The sequence below is a fragment of the Candoia aspera genome, chromosome 7 (genome assembly GCF_035149785.1).
Source record: "Candoia aspera isolate rCanAsp1 chromosome 7, rCanAsp1.hap2, whole genome shotgun sequence".
In the NCBI taxonomy this organism is placed as follows: Eukaryota; Metazoa; Chordata; class Lepidosauria; order Squamata; family Boidae; genus Candoia; species Candoia aspera.
This window is the reverse complement of record NC_086159.1, coordinates 74,213,610-74,234,645: the sequence shown is the minus strand read 5'-3', so window position 1 is coordinate 74,234,645 and position 21,036 is coordinate 74,213,610. Positions and strand designations below refer to the sequence as shown.

Below are 21,036 nucleotides of genomic sequence, written 5' to 3'. Positions count from 1 at the left end.
TGGGACAGGAAGAAATCTTAAGTCCTGCCTTCTAACTAGAAGAGGTAGAGTTAACCTTCTCCTATCAGCTCCATCTTCAGTGACCAAGAATGGCTTGCATGCCTTACTATAACACACAAGTCTGGCCAGTTCAGATACAGTGTGAATTTCTTGTAAGTGGTTTTCTATCAAATTATGGTCTACAGTGATACCAGTCAATCAAGAGGGATAATCCTAAGACAACTGGTATTGTTTAGTGTCAACAACTGGTACAAACAGTACAGAATCCATGCAGCTCTTTAACATCCATCTTCCAGGAAGAAAGCACTGAGCCAAGACACTCATGTTTTTATTTTCTAAGAATGCCTAATGGAGCCTGTGGAAGATCCAGAGGCATTGCTGGAAGTTCAGGTGATGCTTAAATTTCAGCGGCATACTATCTTCCCATTATTTTTTTCTTAAATCTGAAGGATCTACTCAATAAAATAAGAAAGAAAATGAGTTTGGTGGTTGCAGTCTCAGTGAGCATATTTTTTGCATATGGATAACCACCCTGTTCTGAATCCACTGAAACCATCCTCTTTGCATTCTCTAGCAATTAGTAATAAAAGGCAGTTAAGATCTTATCAAGATCACTTCCAGCAAGTTTTATCACAGAGCTTTGATTTAAATCCAGGGTCCCCAGACCCAACAGTAGATTGCGCTAAAGAGAATTTCACTAAAAGCATGGACTCTCAAGTATAGCAATGTAATTTAGTCCAAACAAAAAACTCAAGTTGGAGGCATTGTGCTTTTTCTTAAAAAACAGCAAAGTCATTTTTATTTAGTCATAAAGACCTGAGTATTAATTGAAATTTTATTTGATCTTAGAGTCAAATGGGACTGGAACAAATAGCATACTTATTTTGCATTTTCATACAAAAGCACTAAAATTACAAAAATGTAAAAACCAATCAAAGTAACAGAACTGTACAATTAGATAGAAATATCAAATCAGGCATAAAAAGTTTATACATCATGAGCAAATGTGGTTCTGTATCCCCGAATTCATTGCCGGCTGGGCTTTCCATTTTCTGTGGTTTCCATTCTAAAACAAATTGAAATTAAAAAGTTAATGAATACCTTTGCTATTTATCTAAAATTCATAAAATGAGGCTGACGGTCACGTTTATATATTCTCTTTTAAAAGTTAAGATATACAATCCAAAAAGTGTATGTGTAGAACGAAAACACAGCAAACACAGTAGTTCCAGCCTATTTGCAAGAACAATTATTTAACATTGTTTCCCTTATATTTTCAACTCTTGTTGAAGATAAGCTTGTTTCATCTTGCTTCATAATCACTGAATTTTAGGGATGATAGTTTATTTCATTAATCCACAGTACAGGATCAAAAGAAGTGTCCAGGAGTTGGAAGTATACGTTATAATAGCTAGCTGGCTTTGGCAGAGTAATGCAAGACAATCAGCCTCGCTCCCCATCATGTTAATCATGATTAACATGATGGGGAGTGAGGCTGATTGTCTTGCATTACTCTATGCCAAAGCCAGCTAGCTACTATAACCTATACTTCAACTCAGCAGGAATCCCCAAGCTGGTTTATGTGTTCAACTTTAATTACCATTTAAGTTGAACAACACATAATCCACTTTGGGGATTCCTGTTGAGTTGAGGAAAAATGTATCCTTAACATACTGGTTTTTATCAATACACCCAATGTCCATATAAAAGTTTCCTTTACAAGGCAAGATTTGCAAGAATTAAATCTCTGAAATGTTTCAAAGGCTAAATAAAAACTTAATCTTCCTGCTCCTTATTCATAATTCTTATTATAAGTGGAAAACTATACAGTATGTGATGTCACTAGCAGAACACTTTAATACCACCATTTTGAAGAAAGAGAAGGCAAGATCAATTACCCTGATATTATTTACTAAAATTATATTTTAATGTATTTTGGACACAATTTTCAGGTAAGTTGTTAACCAGAAATAACTTCACATCCTGTAGCATGCTATGATGAGATACAGACCCATTCTCCTCTTTAAGATGTTGATACAGTTCAGTTTTGTTGTTGACAGAGTTTAAGCGGCCAATAAATTCTTGATGTTTTCTAGAATTTGCAGCATTAATCCTGTTGCTCCACAGAGACAGAAGAGATATCGGCCCTAAGAAATAAAAATCAATGAAGAAACTTTAACTGCCCTCATTAATTTGCATTCTTAAATCCTAGTTTAGTACTAGCACACCAAAATAACTATGACTTTTCCTGTGTTCATATTTTACTTGCCTTACTTTCTGCAGTAAAATCTACAACAGCACCTCCAATTTATTAAAAAAAAAAATAGAATCCACATTATTTGACATTTTCACACCAAGGAAAATCCAAAGCAAAGCCTTATCAGTGCAATTTGGGACTAGGACACCAGTGCTTGAAGACTACAGGGATATTCCGGTTTGGGGCAGAACTGGAACACAACGACAACTGCAGAGCCTGAGAAAAATGTGGTAACAGAAAACAAGGCAGAGCTGATGATTTTACCTTAGCCATTCCTCGCTCGGCCTCTTCCCCGTATGGAAGAAAAGTGGCTAGGGTGGGGCACTGATAAAATAGTAAAATATATACTCCCAAGACTGTGCCTCTCATATGTCAAATAACGTATACATTGGAAGAATATACATGAGTACATATCTCCTCTCTCCTTTCTTACTTTTGTCAGCTGGGCAAATTAAAATAACTGGATAGCAGAAGGCATGGAGAAGGCCTCAGGTTAAATTGCAAAAGGGCTAACTAAAACCCACATGATTGTCCCCAATTTACCTAACTGCTCCTAGTTAGTGGGGTGATACTGGCTTAGATAGAACCACGATGTTCACTAGACAAGGAAAGTTACACAGGAGAAGAAAGAACCTTCTGAACTTTCGGCCAATTCTGGAACTGTCGGAAAGACAAGACTGTATGGAGAGCGTTTTTTATGCCCTCTCTTGCCAGGTGAAAAAAGGCTCATGAGAGCTCAAGGATTTAGCATTCACGTTACCCCCAACGTCTGTTGGTCTTCTTCCTTAGCACAAGTAAAAGATGAGAGAGAGAATGAATGAGATGCTAAGTGAAGATCAACCTCTTGGGGATTGGAGGTTGTCTCCAGCCCATGGATAGGAAAGCTGACTTTTTCAAGTTATATCAATGTTATTATTTAAAAAATGGTGTACATTTTTGGTATTGGTAGAAATATGGTATAGGAGCTTTATTTGTTAAGTAATTAGGAGGCAACCATAATCTTAGCATATTTGTGAGTTTTTCTCAACAAACGTAATCAGACTACACCAGTTCTTCAGAGTCAGAACCAGTTTTGATGAAGGGGGAGATCATTATACCATTCAATTTTATCTTGTGTGAAAACTGAACAACTACCTGCTAAGGGTTTCTAGCATCATAAAGAGAAAGGTCTTCTGTCTACCTGCTTGCTACGCAGCAGCAATCATTTGCAAAAACATTTACCAAGGTTCAAGAGTTATTTCTTCGCAAGGCAACCTGCCACATCCTGTATGAGTATTTTGCATTCTGTGCGTCCAGATGCAGGACTTTTTCAATCCGTTCTATGGAACCACTAGGCTACGATGTAACCATTGCACGGATTTAAGTCTTGTTGAAATTAATGTGATTAATGCATGGTGTAATGAATTGACACCAAACAAGGCCGTCCTTCAGGCTTTAATTCTACTTACTTCTCTGGAATAAATCCCATTACATACGTTCAGGCAGACATACCTCTGAATATAAACAGATAGGATTGGTCTGCAGTTTTCCACTTCACAAAAGTTTAACTGTAGTCCTTACCAGCATCCTCTTCATCCAGCATAATTTTCCTTTAAATGAGTATTTTGCTATACATAAAAATATGCCTCAAATCAGCTATCAGTTCACTCCTTGAAATTATTTGGACTATACCTTTATTTTTTTCAGTGCTGGGCATTTCATCCATTGCAACAAGAGGCTTTTTGTTGGGTGGTTCAGGGGAATCGGGAGAATCCTTAATGACTTCTGCCTCTGCAAGTTCCTCTTTTTCACGATCTAATAAACCTTTTAGCCTTCAGAGACAAAGAAAAAGTAATCCAATAATCATGACATCAACGATGCACACTTTTATTCTGTAGGACGCATTTATTTAGCCTTGTCTTATTAGAAGGCGGGACTCCTATCAGTCCTCTTGGTTCCAATGACTGCTACGGTGGCATAAAATCAAGGAGCCTTTCCTTGGATCCACACAGGGAGGACAGGTGGCCTGTGGGGGTCCTCTTGCAGCTGTCTTGCAATGGGAAGCCAACTGAAGAGGCCACCAATTTCACAAAGCAGGTCCGCAATGGTCCCTGTTGCAGCTTTTGGGCCAAGTCACAGCAGAGCTGAAACTGCCAGAAGGAAATGGAAACCCATGTCAAGAATCCAGCTAAGGAATACCTGGAGTAGGACCTGATGAACATAAAAAGCAAGAGCTCTACGAGCTTTCAGCGAATGCAGAGAACATCCTAATCACACTGCTTGAGAAACACGTGAAGAATATGCAGTTGAAGATGGAAACTCCCGGGCAAGGATGATTACGTCCAGCTGAACCACCACCTTATCTAAGAAGGGTTCATCAGCACGAAGCACACAAAGCTCATTTGTTGGTATGCATGCCAACATTTCTGCCACTAGAAATTTGTTCTCCAAGACAGCAAATGCTAAGCACAAGGGGGCCAATATCAGAACTGACACTATGGATAATTTTCAATGAGGAGCAGTGGTGGATATGCAGGAAACAAATTCATAAAACCTTTTCAAACGTTTTCTGCCAATGGGTGCAAAAATACTGCAGACCCTTCAAAACTACAGCTGGGATCAGTACTAGTAAATCTTGAATGAGGATTAAGCTACTCCATTAGCCTTTAAATGCTATAAAGAATTCAGTTTTGTAATTTCTACATTACGTATTTAGGGCTTTATAGTTCTAAAAATATTCTAAATCTATGGAAAGGTTACTATATATACTCGCATAGAAGCCCATCCAGGGATAAGCCAGCCCTTGAATATTTAATCAAAATACCATGAAAAATGTGCCACACCCAGAGATAAGCCGACCCTCAAAATTTTCACTATGTTTTAATTTTCACAGTTGGCTTATCTGCGGGTTGCACAATTTTCATGGTATTTTGGTTAAAAATTTGAGGGTCAGTTTATCTGCAGATGGACTTCAATGTGAGTATCCACGGGATATACAAGTACTTTTAAAAAGTACTACCACAGATACTCGTGGATAAGCCCATCTGCAGATAAGCCAAGCCCAATTTTTCGGTGTATTTTAGTACCTAAAATTCTCTTCTTATCCACAAATACGTATGGTAAAATTTTTAGAAAAACCCTTCTTGGATATTAATAGGCAGATTAAAATCCCATTAAGTTAGTGGAGTAAAATTAATGTTATTAAAATGGATATTGCTCTGTGATTGATTCGTGTTTTAAGAGGTATTCCAACGTTAATTCAAAATAGGTATTATCTTCAGATAAATTACTGATGCAATGCAAGCAAGGTTCTGCAACGTGCCCTTTGCCTATACAAAACCAGCGCTGGGAGAGGCTGCCAGCAGGAGCTTACTGCCTTTGAAGCTAGCAATGGGTGTGTTGTATGTACCTGTCCTGCTGACAACCAGCAGGTCCCTGAAAATTATTGAGGAGGTCAATGTATTCTGGAAATCTATCATTCCACTTTTGACCAAGGTAGGGAAAACTAGCCCTTCATGACTTTCATGCAACTCCACCAACACTGAAAGCTCACCTTTCTGATTCCTGCCAGGATTTTTCTGATTCATAATCTTTCCCTGCTTTCTCTGACTTGTCCTCTTTTTCTTCTCTCTTCCTGCCCCGTTTCTTGCGCTCCTCTTCTTCAGGAGGTTTACTTCGGCAAGTTAGAAGACACTCCAAGACACGCTGATGTTTATCTGAGTTGGCTATGTGAGCCCTAACAAGAGTCTCCAGTTCATTCCACATAATCCTGTACTGTTCATCTCTAGACAAGAACACAGGACAGATCCCAATTGACAATAACAAGAAAAACAACAAGCTCAAACATCTAATTTATTTCTACTTCTGTTTTGCTGGATATATTTCAACTGCCTCTTCCAAGAAAGATTCAACTCTGTAGAGCAAGGTTTCTCAACCATGGCAACTTTAAGATGTGTGGACTTCAGCTCCCAGAATTCCCCAACCTGCCATGGCTGGGGAATTCTGGGAGTTGAAGTCCACACATCTTAAAAGTTGCCAAGGTTGAGAAACCCTGCTGTAGAGAAATGGAATCATGAAAGCCATCCACCTTCCTAGAGTAAATTATATTATGACATCATCTTTTGACAAAAATAGTTTTTGGCATAGTAACATATACCCAAAGAAACAGAATTATATTGGTGGGAGTGGGTATGTTAATCTCTGCATCCAAAATTTAAATTTAATTATATACTTAAAAAAAAAACCATTACTTGCCTTTTAGGGCCCTTCCCTCTTGTTCCAACTGTTGATATTGGCAATGGATCATTTTTCCTTTCCATTTCTACTAAACTGTAAATTGTCTTCTGACAAGTTAGCACATCTTCATCTGTCAGTGCTTCTTTTACAATGACACTGGCTAATGGCACCACCTAGAAGATAAAAAATGAAAACAAAGATTCTTTGTGAACTTCCTTGACATGCATATTAACTGCGAGCTCAGGCTGGTTTTCAAAAAGTGGACTACTAGAATTGCTGAGTTTCATTACTCGCTGAATTTCCATGCTAAAATACAAATCACTCCCAGAGACAAACATAAGCACAGAATTCTTACAAATCTTATGAAAGATAGAGTTTTCTGTTAAAAGAAAGGCATAACTTGGTTTTATATGAATGTTTTCAGATTAGCCTTTATATAGGTGGTCCTCATTTGATGACCACTCATTCAGTGACCATTCAAACTTGCAACAGCACTGAACGAGTGCTAGTTACAACCAGTCCTTGTAGTTCCAGCCCGTGGTCATGTGATTGCAATCCAGGTGCTTGGCAACTGGCCCAGATTTCTGACCATTGCAGCATCCTGCTGTCATGTGATCACAATTTGCAACCTTCCCTACCGGCTTCCCACAAGCAAAGTCAATGGGGAAGCTAGCAGGAAGTCGGAAGTCACAATTATGTGAGGTCCTCACTTAACGACGGAAATCAGGGACTGCTGGAACTGCCATTGCTAAGCGGCACAGTCATGTGACATCGCACTTTACAACCACATCACTCAGCAATGGAAATTCTTGTCCCAGTTACAAACTTTAACCAAGAATTACCTGTAATGCAATCACAGGGAATTTTGACATCTTCAAACAGTAAATCTTTAGTGATTTTTTTCATTGTTTAGTACTACTTCTGACTGGAAAAAAAAATCCATTCAGGAGGGAAAAAACGGCATTTTGAAAGTGTGAACAGAAACATATACAATGGAGGCAAATAGGAGGAACTCTCTGGGAAAGATAAATTACATTCTGGATTGTTCTTCCTCTTTAAATATGCAATTTGCATTTCCATTTGCCAAATGATTTTTATACCCTGCAGAGCAAATTATCCAACAATCTCTGGCCACTTCTACAACTTTGAGCACTACGTATTAGGGAGAAAAAAAACAGCCAAACAGTATAATTCTGTTTTATGATGAAACAGTTTAATCAGCCATTAAGCAAAGAAAATATGCCTTTGTGCATTTCTTTATGGAACACTCAAGTCAACAGGTGGACATTACCTTTTGAGTAACAGGATGCCAAACAAGCAGGCCATATTTTCAAAACATTAGCAGGAAGGCAGAGAAAGGTGACAATAATGGAAGATTACTTGCTCAAATTCAATGCTGGGTGAAACATTTTCTATTTATTAAGAAATAAGGCTGCTTCAACATGGTGGATGAATGATATGCATGGAGACCAGGACAGATAAAGCTGGAGGGAGGCAATACTGCCACGTCATTGACGTTAGGCCCACTGTTTCATAACAAAATGCACAAGCCAAAAGAATTGTTAGATTCCCTGGACAATCAACTGCAATTTCTATCCCAGAATAGGCCAGCAATGGTTTGTAATATTTAGGAACATTGCATCTGGAAGCTCCCAATGACTGTTATCAAAATGCACTTCCTCTAACAGCCAACTCAGTGTCTTTAACGCTGACAGACAAGAAACAAAAATAGCCACTGAGAAAGAAGGAACAGCCCTTAGAAGGCTTGGAGGAACTCAAGATTTACAGAAGTAGAAATAGAGTATTTTGCTGTAAGACCCACTTGTACAATTTACCATCAAGCAATCATCCCATAGATGCCCAACTGCCCAGTTTACTTGAAAGGAATTCCATCTTAAATTAGACTTGGAGATTTGTAAGTAAAACATGACTGATGGCTGGGACCTAAAGACCACCATGATCAACCTACCGCCTGCATGTTGAATATGGTTGTCTGTGAAATAATCATGGGCCAGTAACGGGTATGTTTCTCTAGTTGATCTTTTGCTCGTTCCAAAGGAATCTCAAGACTTCCATCATTCTTGTATCTAGGTTCTAGGAAAGGAGTGAGTCTATTTTCTCTCATAAATTCACCAAAATCCTATACAGAAAAAATAAGATAAAATCAGCAGCCTTTCTAAAAGATGGCTAAAATATCTATTTCAGTCACACATCTTTTTCAATGTTAAATTAATATGGTTTGAAAGAGATTTTCATAGTGTTCAATGTCAAAGTCAAATGTACAGAACAATTACAATTTTTAAAAAAAATATATTTCAGACACTGTTTTCAAAAGCTGGAACGTTCACACATTTTCTAAAAAACTGGTTAGCTACATCTGAATGAAACCACTGTAAATCAAGGATTGTTCATATTTCATTAGAGTTTAAGCTTAGAATTTAACAATCAGCCTTGGGGTTTTTTTAGATTTAGAAAAAACTTACTGTAATCCTGTAGTCAGTGACTCTGCCACCACACCCTTCACTTATTGAAGGAGGATCCTCCAGAATGGATCGAGAACTGCTTAATACATGCAGAAAAATCTCTCCTCCATGGCTACTCAGCATATGGCTGATTACTTTCGAGCCAGACTTGCGTGGTTGTTCCAACAACACAGAACGACCTATTGAAAGAGAAAATGTTCAATTAATTACTTAGCATAATATTGTATGCCAATCATCCTTCTGGTTCCTAATCAAAAATTAATCCAATAATGGACTTCTAGATTCCAAGTAAGAGATTTTCCTACAGTGGAAGACAAACCTATCCCTCCCATTCATTGATGTACTCCTTGAGAGACAGAGCCTCTTCCCAATTCCGATCCTACCTATCTTTATGGCTTTACGAACGTTCATTCTTCATTCTGCTTGCTAGTTTGGTCTAATGAACAAGATGGATAAAACAACCAGCTCGGTGTTACCCTTGAACAAAGTTGAGGAGCTCTCTGATGGCTAAGATGGATGCAAATGGAGGGAATGAAGAAAATCCTCTCCTTGGAAAAATGACCACATTAATTCCTCTCTACGGGCAGGAAGAACTGCAAGACTCCCCGTAAGGAATTACAGAATCCTGCCTATGGAATGACTCTGATAAACAGATATTTCTTTTTTTTTCTTTGCACATTAATGAGCCTAGGAGTTAAAACAACTGGTGGCAATGGTGGGGACCTTTCCATTTCTTTTCCATTTACTCCATTATTGACATCAACTATTTTATTCTCAGTTCTGCAAACAGATGTGGGATCATTGTTTCAGAACATGAAACTGTCAAGACCCTGGGGCTGCTGATTCTCCCAAGCAAGAGGTAATCATATGCCTGTAGGACGTTTCCCCCCATGTCTTTACTAACCTCCGTTTAGGGAAGAGGGAAGGATAAAGATGTCACCTTGGGTGTAGGTTTTTATGTCTTCTATTCAGGAAGCCATTCAAATAGAAGAATCTCTATAATCACATATCCAAAAGGAACACTATAGCTCTTCAGGATTCCCTTATTCCTCCCCAGATGTTTTCTTTGGACAGTTTCCCTAACAAGATCAGAACTCTCTATGCTTTAGGGGTCTACCAGGGAGGTGGGAGGTATGCATTGTTTAAAGCCTGATTTAACAGACTTTGGATACAATGGACAAATGTTTGCTCAGATACTACCTGATTTTTGTCATTTGCATTACTTTATGTCATTTGTGTACTGATGTAATTGTGCAAATTTGTCATTTGCACCAATTTAGGTAATTGCACCAATTCACGTAAATTACATAAATTGACACAAATGACAAGTTCAGAATTAACAGACCTTCAGATTTAACATGCACTCCCTCCTTCCAAGCAATCCATAAAGCCATGGGTTTACTGTAGCAGAAGCTGGATGTCAAGGCAGATTAATTTATTTCATTTTTTTTATCAAAAGTCTATTCCACTTAACTACCTAAGATTAACTACTCTACAGCAGGGGTACAATTCAATTTAAAAAACAATTTAAAGTTATGTTTTAAAAATGAGTGATAAAACCTAGAAAACTTATTTAAAACCATAAACTGCCTAAAACCCTGGGCACCCAGGATAATATCATCCAAACAAAACCACACAGCAGTACCAGGTAACTGAAAGCTCCAGGTGAACAGCCACATCATAAACTGGGATGTTTGTTCACCCGCAGCATCATAAACTTGTTAGTACTATTACCCCAGATATCCAAGATTATATTCAAGAAATATGTAATGTATTCATTTTTGAAAAGACAATTTTACCACTAGTCAAAACAGGACACAGTATGTTTCCTTTTGGCATAAATTTAATATTATTTAACAAGCCTAGTTAAATGGTTATATGCAGTTTGATACATTGTTATTAAATGATTGGATGAAGTGTGATATATTGAGGTGGTTTGTGTCAACTTAGTATGTTAATCTGTTAAGAGTTTTTCTGCTGCTTGTTTATTTTATTCGATACTTCTTTGTTTTCTTTTTGTTCTGGCATTATAACTTAGTAACGAATTCATTTGTTGGACATGTGTGTATAACTTTTTAAAAAACCTGCTGCTGTATATTGCTTCTTTATATTTATTTTTTTTTAAAACTGCAATAAAAGTAACATTAAAAAGAGACATCACAAACTGGTGCCAGCAGCTTGTAACCCTTGGCTCCGCTGCACTGTCTTCACTGACAAAGCAAGCAATTGCAGGAAGTGGCCTCAAGATGGCGACGGGTGAGCAGTTCTGAATCTAAGCTCTCTGATCCTGTCTCCTGCTTTTTTACTTTTTATTTGCCTTTTAATTTTTTTTATATGTATATATACTTTTAATTTATTTGCATACCCTGTAACGCTTGGGAAGCCACCTGCCCACTTCAGCTACCACTGAATAAAATCTCTTCCATATATATATATTTATATTTATATTTATATTTATATTTATATTTTAATCTGTTCAATTGTGTCCATTTCTTGGAGACTGCCTGGACAAGTCCCTGCAGTTTCCTTGGCAAGGTTTTTCAGAAGTGGTTTGCCACTGCCTCCTTCCTAGGGCTGAGAGAAAGTGACTGGCCAAAGGTCCCCCAGATGGCTTTGTGCCTACAGTGGGACTAGAACTCACAGTCTCCCGGTTTCTAGCCTGGTGCCTTAACCACTACACCAAAGTAAAGGTAAAGGTTTCCCTTGACATGAAGTCCAGCCGTGTCCGACTCTAGGGGGCGGTGCTCATCTCCGTTTCAAAGCCGAAGAGCCGGCGTTTGTCCGTAGACACTTCCTCTGAGGTCACGTGGCCGGCACGACTGAATGGAACGCCGTTACCTGCACGCCGAAGCGGTACCTATTAATCTACTCACATTGGCGTGTTTTCAAACTGCTAGGTCGGCAGGAGCTGGGCCTAGCAACGGGAGCTCACCCCGCCGCGCAGTTTCGAACCGCCGACCTTCCGATCTACACCAAACCGGCTCTCAAATATCACATAAGCAATGTGTTAAGAGCTGTGTCCCACCTTCCTTTCAGAGGCTCAAGGGAGCACATGCAATGCTCCTTCCTCCCAGTCTCCCCTAGAACAGCAAGTCTGTGAACTCAACCCCGACCATGGTCGAGGGTTGACTAGAACCTGGGTCTCCTCAGTGGCAGCCCAGCACCCGAACCACTGGACTAAACTGGCTCCCATTAGGTGAATCTCGCCCAAATAGCAGAATACAGTATTTCCCATTCAAAGGCCATTCTGTGTGCCCAACCTAAAAAATCAAGGTCTGGCTGACAGCATCCTTAAGGAAAGGAAAACCAGGGTCAGCAAAGACAGGAGCTGAATCTCTATCCTTCACAGCAGGGTCGGGTGCTCCAGAGAATTCCTCCATTTTTGCCAGAAGTGCGGATTCCCTGTTAGGGCTAAAGCCGTTTCCTAAATCCGGACAAACCCTAAACGTGATCCCTGTCTCAGATGGTGTTTCTCCTAATTCGATCCCAAATTCACAGTAATTAAAATGCAGTTGTTGTATCATTTGAGGGCTGAGTGGAAATGTTTTACCATTGAGGAGGAAGTTGGTAAGGCAAGAAGAAGGTCGGCTGTTCACGTCGACAGGTGAAATCCTGTATGCTCCAGTGCAATAGTGCAGCTCTGAAAAAGAAGGCGTCCCTTTAAGGCCCTTACAGAATATCTGATCTCAATTAAGTCGTGTCATACAGGCAGGCATTTCGTTCAAAAACATGCCCATGGCCCATTATACTGTAACTTAGTGGCCAAAAAAGAAGAAGAAGAAGAAGACGACGACGAAGAAGTAGGACAATCTCCGGAATTAAGCAACACGTGAAAACCTTTAGGAGGAAAAATGAATACCTACCAACGCTATTTGTTCTTGGTGTGCACCATTTTAAAGTGACCGTTTCTCTGAATGTGCCCTCTTTGCTGCTGCCACCCATGTGATTATCACCTGCAACACAAAGTTTAAAGATTAATATGGCTTGACAATACCTTAATAGCGACGTGACTGAAAAGGGGACAAAAGAAATGTCTTGCCAAAACAAGCGTTAATATTGGGAACAAGAATGTATGCTGTTTGAGGTCTCAACCTATTTTGTAGACCATGTTTCTCGACCTTGGCAAGTTTAAGAAGGGAAGACTTCGACTCCCAGAATTCCCCAGCCAGCAAGGCTGGCTGGGGAGTTCTGGGAGTCGAAGCCCGACCTCTTAAACTTGCCAAGGTCGAGAAGCTCTGCTGCAGACTAATCCCATTAGCACAGCCGGAATCACTCCGAAGACACAGTAGCACTGGTTTAGATCCTGGAACTCTTTCAACAGAGATTTCTCACTTTGATTCCTACAAAACTCCCTTGGAAGTCAAAAGAGGAAGCTGGTGTTTCGCTGGTATAAGAAATTCTGCAGGTCCCAACCAGTAAGCTGGAACTGCTTTAAAATGATATATACAGGTAGCACTCACTTAACAACCATTCATTTAGTGACACGGTGAATCACTTAACAACCACCACAAAAAAGGTCGTAAAATTGGGTCAGATTTGCTTAATGACTGCTTTGCTTAGCAACCAAAATTCTGGTCTCGGTTGTGGTTGTTAAGCGAGGACTACCTGTATTCTTTTTGTTGCTGTTCTTGCTTCAAAAAAGTGTAAAATATCCTTATAATCCATTGCTGTGAATGAAGAATTATTTTCTTGTTCCTTTGCAGATACAATTCTTGATTGTTTGCCATACTCACCACTTTTTAAAAAGTCTACATGTGCTTCCTTGTGATGTAGCAGTTCCACATCATAATTGGCAGAGGTGTTGGCATGTTGCTCTTCCTTTAAAAAACAAACATTGTAACATTATACGAACAAACATTTTCCTTTAAGTTCAGAGTTTCTTTTTTTAATCCACAGAGGGACAATTCTACATTTTGCCTTTTAATACAAAATTGCCAAAAGGGGGAAAAAATGCTCACAATACGAATAGATTAGAATTCTGAGAAAATGTGCCTCTTCACTGATCCATGAAAAAGGATGTAGGCAGCTTGATCCAATGTATGTTTACTCAGAAAATCCTACATTGTTCAAAAGCACCTACTTCCATGTAAATACACATTTTTGTTTGCCAAGTCTCAAGGTTCCTTGAAATGACATTTCCCGGCATAATGACAAGCCGAGAGGGGAACTCATTTTAATTTGTATTTACCAAATTAAATTAAAAAATGCAATATAAAAACAGATCCGGCACCCACTTGGATCCAGTGATAAGTTGGCCGATAAAGAAGCATTTCCATTTCTTAAGGAACCAGTAGTAATGGTAAGCCTAGCCATTCTTCATTTTTATGGAAGTTTGTTTTTTCGGGTTAACAAGAGAAACCGCACACAGTCTTATCTGGCTCCCACAGCAGAAGCCTAGAAGCTGCCCTGGTTCAAACTGCATGCATAAGGATAAAAAGCAAAATAAGCAGCATCTTTAAACGGCTGGGGCAGACCAACAAACATCAAGTATGGCAGATCAGCAAAACCAACCAACCTAGGATTTAGTTTTTAAAGGAATAATACAGAGGAAACCCAACATAGATACTATCACTAAAAAGAACAAAAGGCAAGAAGAAAAAGCAGACCAGCAGCACACAGGTCGGTAAGTTGCAAACAAGGTATTTGCAAACATTACAAGGCATATTTGGAGTCTACTGAAGGGTAATTAAAATGGCTAAAGCCTAATGAACAGGAAAGAGCAACGCTAGCTATTATTGTAACTTTTCCTTCTGTGCATTTTTTTTAACAAATGCAAATAGAAATGCTGTTCTTTCTTACGTCTGCCCAATTATAATTTGAATGCCTGGCTTCCTCCAGCGGTCACCACAGGGACAAACAAGGCCAATAAAACAGGGGAAAATAACTATTGAGGCTGCAATCCTAAACATACTTAATAGGTGGCAGGCTGCAAGGAACACACTGGGTCATACTTCTGAATAAACATGCACAGGATTACACTGCATATACCAGTGAAATATATATTTATGTATACTGATAAAGGGCCACACTGCATTATCTCATCAAAAGTGCTTTCCTTTTTCTCCACTTCTTGTTAAAAGAACGCTGCCTTATTTGGAGAAGAAATTATTTTCTTGCTTTTCACTTGTTACAAACACCTTTATGTTGGGAGGATGTGGAAATGACACAGAGGAGAGAAAGGCTCACTATGCCACTAAAATGCACAAGGGGGAGCAGGGAGAAATTTCTAACACATGTATAAAAACAAAAGAATCACAGACAAAGTAATTTGAAGCAAACGAGGCTACCATTACATAAAACAAAAGAAAACAAACACTACATTAACAATTGAATCAATTGCTGAAAAGCCAAGAGGGTCATTTGTTCTGTGATCCTTTTTTTTTCTCCTCCATAAAAGTTACTAACCTGGTCACAGACATTGAATGTAGGCTAATAAAAAAAAGAAAGAAAGAAAAAAGAAAAAAAGTGATATGAAGAGAAAAAAAAAAGCAAATGTAATAATTCCAATAAAATAAATAGCAAAACCATTAAACATATTTAAAAGAAATGGTTCAGCGACATCAGCCCGAAGCCGTTCTCACACCCTTACCTTCATGGGGATATTAGTTATAGTAGTTGAAGCCAGATCAAAATGCTGCTGAACTAAAAGATTCAGTCTGGTGGCCAGATGCCGTCCAGCCCGAACACTATGTACTTCGCTGGTTAAAACAGGAGAGAGCTTTTTAAAAAAAAAGAAAAATTCACACACATACACAGACATAGAATAGTAGCAGTATATTAAAATGTAACAAATATATTTAAAAAATGAGGGATTGTTATTGGCTTTCTAAGTACTTTGCCAATGAATGATTTATCAGATGTACCTTTCTGAGAATGTGATCAGAATGTTAAATTCACTGTTCTCTCAATACAGGTAGTCCTCGACTTATGACCATCTGTTTAACGACCGTTCGAAGTTACGATGGCTGTGAAAAAGTCACTTGCAACCAGTCCTCACACTTACAACCATTGCAGCATCACCCCCCGCCCCCCGTCACAAAATCAAAATTCAGGTGCTTGGCAACTGGCATGTATTTACAATGGTTGCCGCATCCTGGGGCCATGTGATCGCCATTTGCAACCTTCCTGGCCAGTCCCAATTGTATCGTAAGCTGAGGGCTACCTGTACTCACGACACCTCCAAAAGCCAAACATACATATGGCTCTTATTATCATACATAACACTTCTTATCAGGAGTGTAGAGAACAGCTAGACTAGTCTAAGAGAGATATTTGACACCCAGCATAAAAGTACAGGATGGAATGAAATCTGGGAATTCAGGATTGTCCAAAACTCAGACTTACACTCTACTATAGCAAATCCTTAATTTAATGGACTGCTGGTGTAACAGCCTACGCATTAAAGCAGAATGTCCATGAAATCCGAATGGGATTCTACATGAGCACGTGTTACGCATTTTCTGCCTGTGCAAAATGGAAATTGGATTTTATGCATGTATTTTATAAATGTTACATATGTGATTTTACGTATTTTGCACATGCATTTCTTCTGTTGTAGCAGCTGCATTTGCCTAGGAGTATAAAGATTTCTCTGGTGTACAGAATACATTTGGAAAGGGGAACTTACTATCAAATAGATGTAATACTTTTTAAAAAATTTATTAGGATTGAAGATGGTCATATAATAATGGGTAAATCCAAACCTTTAGGCCTGCTTTAATTATTTTTGGCAGTCTGGAGAGAGGTTTACATAAAATAGGCTTTAGGTGTATTTCCTAAAACCTTAAGAAACCTGTATTTACATCTTAATAACAAAGATCAAAAAACAAAAACTGCTGTGGCCTGGGGGTGGGGGAGGGACTTGTAGGTTGGCTGCCTCTGATATTGTGTAAAAGCTTAACTGATGTTTTAAAGACACCATTCACCAATGTGAGTTTATACATTAATTTAACAGCCTTACCTCTTTTTTAAGATGATCTGATACAAGGCTTTCTTCCCCAACAGGATAAGTATGAATTAAAACCAGCTCACATTTCTGGATCTGCATAAGACTAAAGAAGCCAAAATATTTCATTTTAAAGCAAATAATGGAGCATCAACTGTTAATAAAAACTAAAGGCCAAAACTTTTAGAGGTAACTGTATTATGGATATGATATGATATGATATGATATGTGATATGATATTATTCAAATTTTGTTACCACCCATCTCCCCCAAAAGAGGGACTCTGGGCAGTTTACAATAAAATATTGTAACAATAAACATTAAAATCCCCCTAAAAAGTAAAAACAAGTTACAAATATAAAAAAACAATATAAATAAATATAGAATCCAAGTGGCAGGAAATATGCAGGAAATAATTATACGTAAAGAACATCTAATTCTATTCTACATGCTCTCCTACATTTTTCTATGTAAATTTTACGATTGGAGCATTTGGCCACCATTTCTCATCACATGGAGCATAGATGGGGATTCCCATTTAACTAGTTGAAGAAATTGATGAAATAGAAAAACCAGGGCTTCATTAAAAGCATACTGAAATTTTAGATCAGTGTTTCTCAACCTTGGCAACTTGAAGATGTATGGACTTCAATTCCTAGAATTCCCCAGCCAGCCATACTGGCTGGGGAATTCTGGGAGCTGAAGTCCACACATCTTCAGGCTGCCAAGATGAGAAACACTGCCTGAGTTCCCAGGAACTGCGGCTGGAATCTTGCTGGCTCTACGTGAAGATGTCAAAGATGGAACAGGATACTATTTTTAGGCAAAGCATGCGCTCTACCACTGAACTATTTCACTTTCTGTGCAATTCATACAGGTCGCACAACTGACAGATTCAATTTCCACAATGAAATTGCACAGTTCATTTTCTTAGATTACGCATTCAAAACATAAGACATAGTCAAAATGCTACTGATTTCTGCACTTACTGATCAGAATTAGCTGCTAATTTATTGTGCTCATGTATCGTTTCCTGGACAAATTCCTCAAGCATTCGTACATGGCTATCACTGGAAAGGAAGGAAACACCCCAATCTTAGAAAAAATATACAGAACAATCATCATAACCTATGGAAATGTGAATATATGTTTTTATTTAAGATTATTTTTAAAATATGCTATTGTATGCTCTAGTGAATTCAGGCAGCTTTTGTCTGATCTTGTCAGATGGGAGCAGAAAAGCTAAAAAATTTCAATTCATAAGAGTTTTGCCATTGTTTTCCCCTGTTCCCACATTAATCTGTGATTTCTTTTTAAAAATTCAGAATACATTCACCTGTCAATAAAATGGAAAGAAACAGGCTGCATGTACCTAGCCCTTCTACTTTCATAATGCTGTTCTTCATACTTTATCCCTCTCTCTGACATAGCAGGAGGCAACAACTAGCCAATTTTAACTGATCTTGAAAAATTTGGCTCTGAAATCCCAAGGCTATAGCTTGATCTGGGAAACTGAGAAAAACACTCTACAGGTAGTCCTTATTTAATGACCATTTGTTTAGTGATGGTTCAGACTTACAACGGTGCTGAAAAAAAGCAACTTACGACCAGTCCTCACACTTATGACCATCCCCACAGTCACGTGATCACAATTTGTGTGCTTGGCAACCAGTTCACATTTATGACCATTGCAGCTTCCCGTGGTCATATGATCGCCATTTTTGATCTTCCTGGCTGGCTTCTGGCAAGCAAAATCAAGGGGGAACAGCATGATTCGCTTAACACCTGTGGTGATTTGCTTAACAACCACTGCAAAAAAGGTCCTAAAATTGGGTTGGATTCGCTTAATGACCACTTCGCTTAGCAACCAATATGCCAGTCCCCCTTGTGGTTATTAAGCAAGGATTACCTGTATGGTAAAATGCTTATTTCCTACTCCCAAGGAAGCAACAGGACATGTCAGTCTAATCCCCAGCAGCTGAGCTCAACTCAAGGGAGATTTCACCTTAATAATGGTTTTACTACTAATTAATATCTTGATTCAAAAGTTGATGAAAAAATGTTTATGTGATTTCAGGATAAAATTAAAAACCCGGTGGTCCTATCTTCAGTATTAACAAATGCTCTACTTAGTAGTAGATTTGGAACACGAATGTGCAATGGCCAACCACTTCTATATGGCATGGATGTAGCCATATGTTCCCCAGGAGTCGAGCTTGACTCCAAGGAAATGCCATCGCTGTACCTGCTCCGTAACAATGCAAATGGCCACACTGAACTGGTTAACTTTTTAGTTGTCTACAAATCTTACAGGCAAATCAGAACAAGGGGCGGGGGGGAGGGTGTTGCTTAGTTCTAAGACTGGTACATTAACATTATAGGTATCACAAACCTCTTTGCATTAGTAATACAGATGATCCGTCCTCTGTTTCCAACACGATCGGCATTCTCCATTAATAAGGTCCGGGCCTCATGCTGGTATTCTGTAATTTTGCAGAGAGCTTCTACCGCTGCTACCAAGCCATGAAGGATACTGCAGCATTCTGGGTCTGCGCGAGGGTTGGGAGGCCCAACGGCTGCTAACGCTGCCATTAACTGATCAAGAAAGAAACAGGCTTTGTTCATCAGTAACATTCTCAGTTTCTAAAGCTAGAGAGATCCTAGTAAGAAAAGTTTCTTCTATATAATTTAATGGACATGAAACAGCACCCTTGGATTTAAAACCCTTTATGTTTTCATTTCAATTGAACAGGAATACTTTTTTCTATTCCTTCTTCTCTAAACCTAAAACCATCTTCCTAAGCCCTACTCTGTAAATGTCCCACCACGCTGCAGAATAGCAACTGGCTGCCCGGGATTGGGCTTTCTCCATGATGGGAGAATATTTGTTTTGATTCAGAACATAAATACTTTAAAAATAAAATAACAAATGAATGTACAGTTAACCGACTCAAATATTTTCATGTGAACTGCCAAATAGATTATGTTGATATTTGAACTTGGTCAACTACAGACAAAACTCTATGAAGCCAAAGATGTTGCTCTAACTGTAAGTTGACATTGTATGATAGGGAAAGGCAAATGTCTGACAGTGTTTTCCCAATCTGTTGATAAACGCTTAGCCAACTAGTCAACGCATCGCTCTGTGAAGCAGAGCAGTGGAATAAACCCTTGCTGATTTGGGCAATCTTCAAAGAACAACCAGATTGTTCCATAGAACTAAATAGGAAACAAAAGAAAATGAACTTTGTGGGACAACAGTATCACCAGAAAAAAGCCAAACCCTCTCATTACTGTCCCTAAAAAACCAACTGGATTATAACATTGTAATTTGCGTATTTTAGCAGACCAGCACTGGAGAGAATGAGTTGAAAGCATCATTTGGCCCTAAAATTCAGCAGATAAGCTTAATTATTTCAACAGAGTTGTTGTGAGAATAAAATGGGATATGGGGGAAATCATAAACTCCCTGGGTTTCATAAATGTAACAGAAATGTAATAAATAAAGTACCGTAACATAATCAACGCATCTCAGGTTTGCTCCGGAGGGGACTCACAACTCTCCAGAACAGACGGAACGGGAAAGACTATATTCCACTGATAGATGCCATTTCAGTACGGTCCCACCAAGTAGTTCCAGATTTAGTTGAATTTAAGCCATGACTGACTTATCCTTTGATTTTAGTAGGATCTAACTTTGTCTGAATCCAAGCAAACATTTGTCTGCTTTATTATGAAGTAAATACAGTTGTGCAAGTCCTCAAGAATTTAATTTTACCTCCTGCAAGTTTTGATCTTCCTGGTTCCACGAGTTTAAGACATTTGCTCCAGAGTCGCTGACAATGAAGTTCACCTGAAAGTGTATATAACAGTTTAATGATACAACCAGCACTGCCCAGATATTTTCATGAAGTTAGTGTCATGCTTCATTTCATAAAGCGTAACACTAAATGAGTTCCTTCTAAGAAAGATAACCCCATTGTAGGTTACAGCAGGGTTCCTCAACCGTGGCAACTCTAAGCTGTGCGGACTTCAACTCCCAGAATTCCCCAGCCAGGGAGTTGAAGTCCGCACAGCTTAGAGTTGCCAAGGTTGAGGAACCCTGGGTTACAGGATAAAGGGATAATCTGTAGAAT

At 38.8% G+C, this 21,036-nt stretch overlaps 1 protein-coding gene across 2 annotated transcripts in view; it reads right to left on the bottom strand.

Moving 5' to 3' along the window:
- Positions 1–214: 214 nt before the first annotated feature.
- INTS13 (integrator complex subunit 13) overlaps positions 215–21,036 on the bottom strand; it is a 25,959-nt gene continuing 5,137 nt past the window's right edge. The window contains exons 3-18 of one of the 2 annotated variants that reach the window (XM_063308125.1): positions 20,679–20,753; positions 19,293–19,495; positions 17,890–17,970; positions 16,916–17,006; positions 15,545–15,673; positions 15,361–15,384; positions 13,689–13,773; positions 12,819–12,908; positions 12,506–12,595; positions 8,956–9,134; positions 8,442–8,612; positions 6,491–6,645; positions 5,790–6,020; positions 3,929–4,068; positions 2,012–2,147; positions 215–1,066 (exon numbers count right to left, since the gene is read on the bottom strand). In XM_063308125.1, the coding sequence (XP_063164195.1) occupies positions 1,027–1,066; positions 2,012–2,147; positions 3,929–4,068; positions 5,790–6,020; positions 6,491–6,645; positions 8,442–8,612; positions 8,956–9,134; positions 12,506–12,595; positions 12,819–12,908; positions 13,689–13,773; positions 15,361–15,384; positions 15,545–15,673; positions 16,916–17,006; positions 17,890–17,970; positions 19,293–19,495; positions 20,679–20,753 (1,920 nt within the window). In that variant the 3' untranslated portion in view covers positions 215–1,026. The remainder of the gene's footprint in view (positions 1,067–2,011; positions 2,148–3,928; positions 4,069–5,789; positions 6,021–6,490; positions 6,646–8,441; positions 8,613–8,955; positions 9,135–12,505; positions 12,596–12,818; positions 12,909–13,688; positions 13,774–15,360; positions 15,385–15,544; positions 15,674–16,915; positions 17,007–17,889; positions 17,971–19,292; positions 19,496–20,678; positions 20,754–21,036) is intronic. The other variant, XM_063308126.1, reaches the window with a different exon arrangement.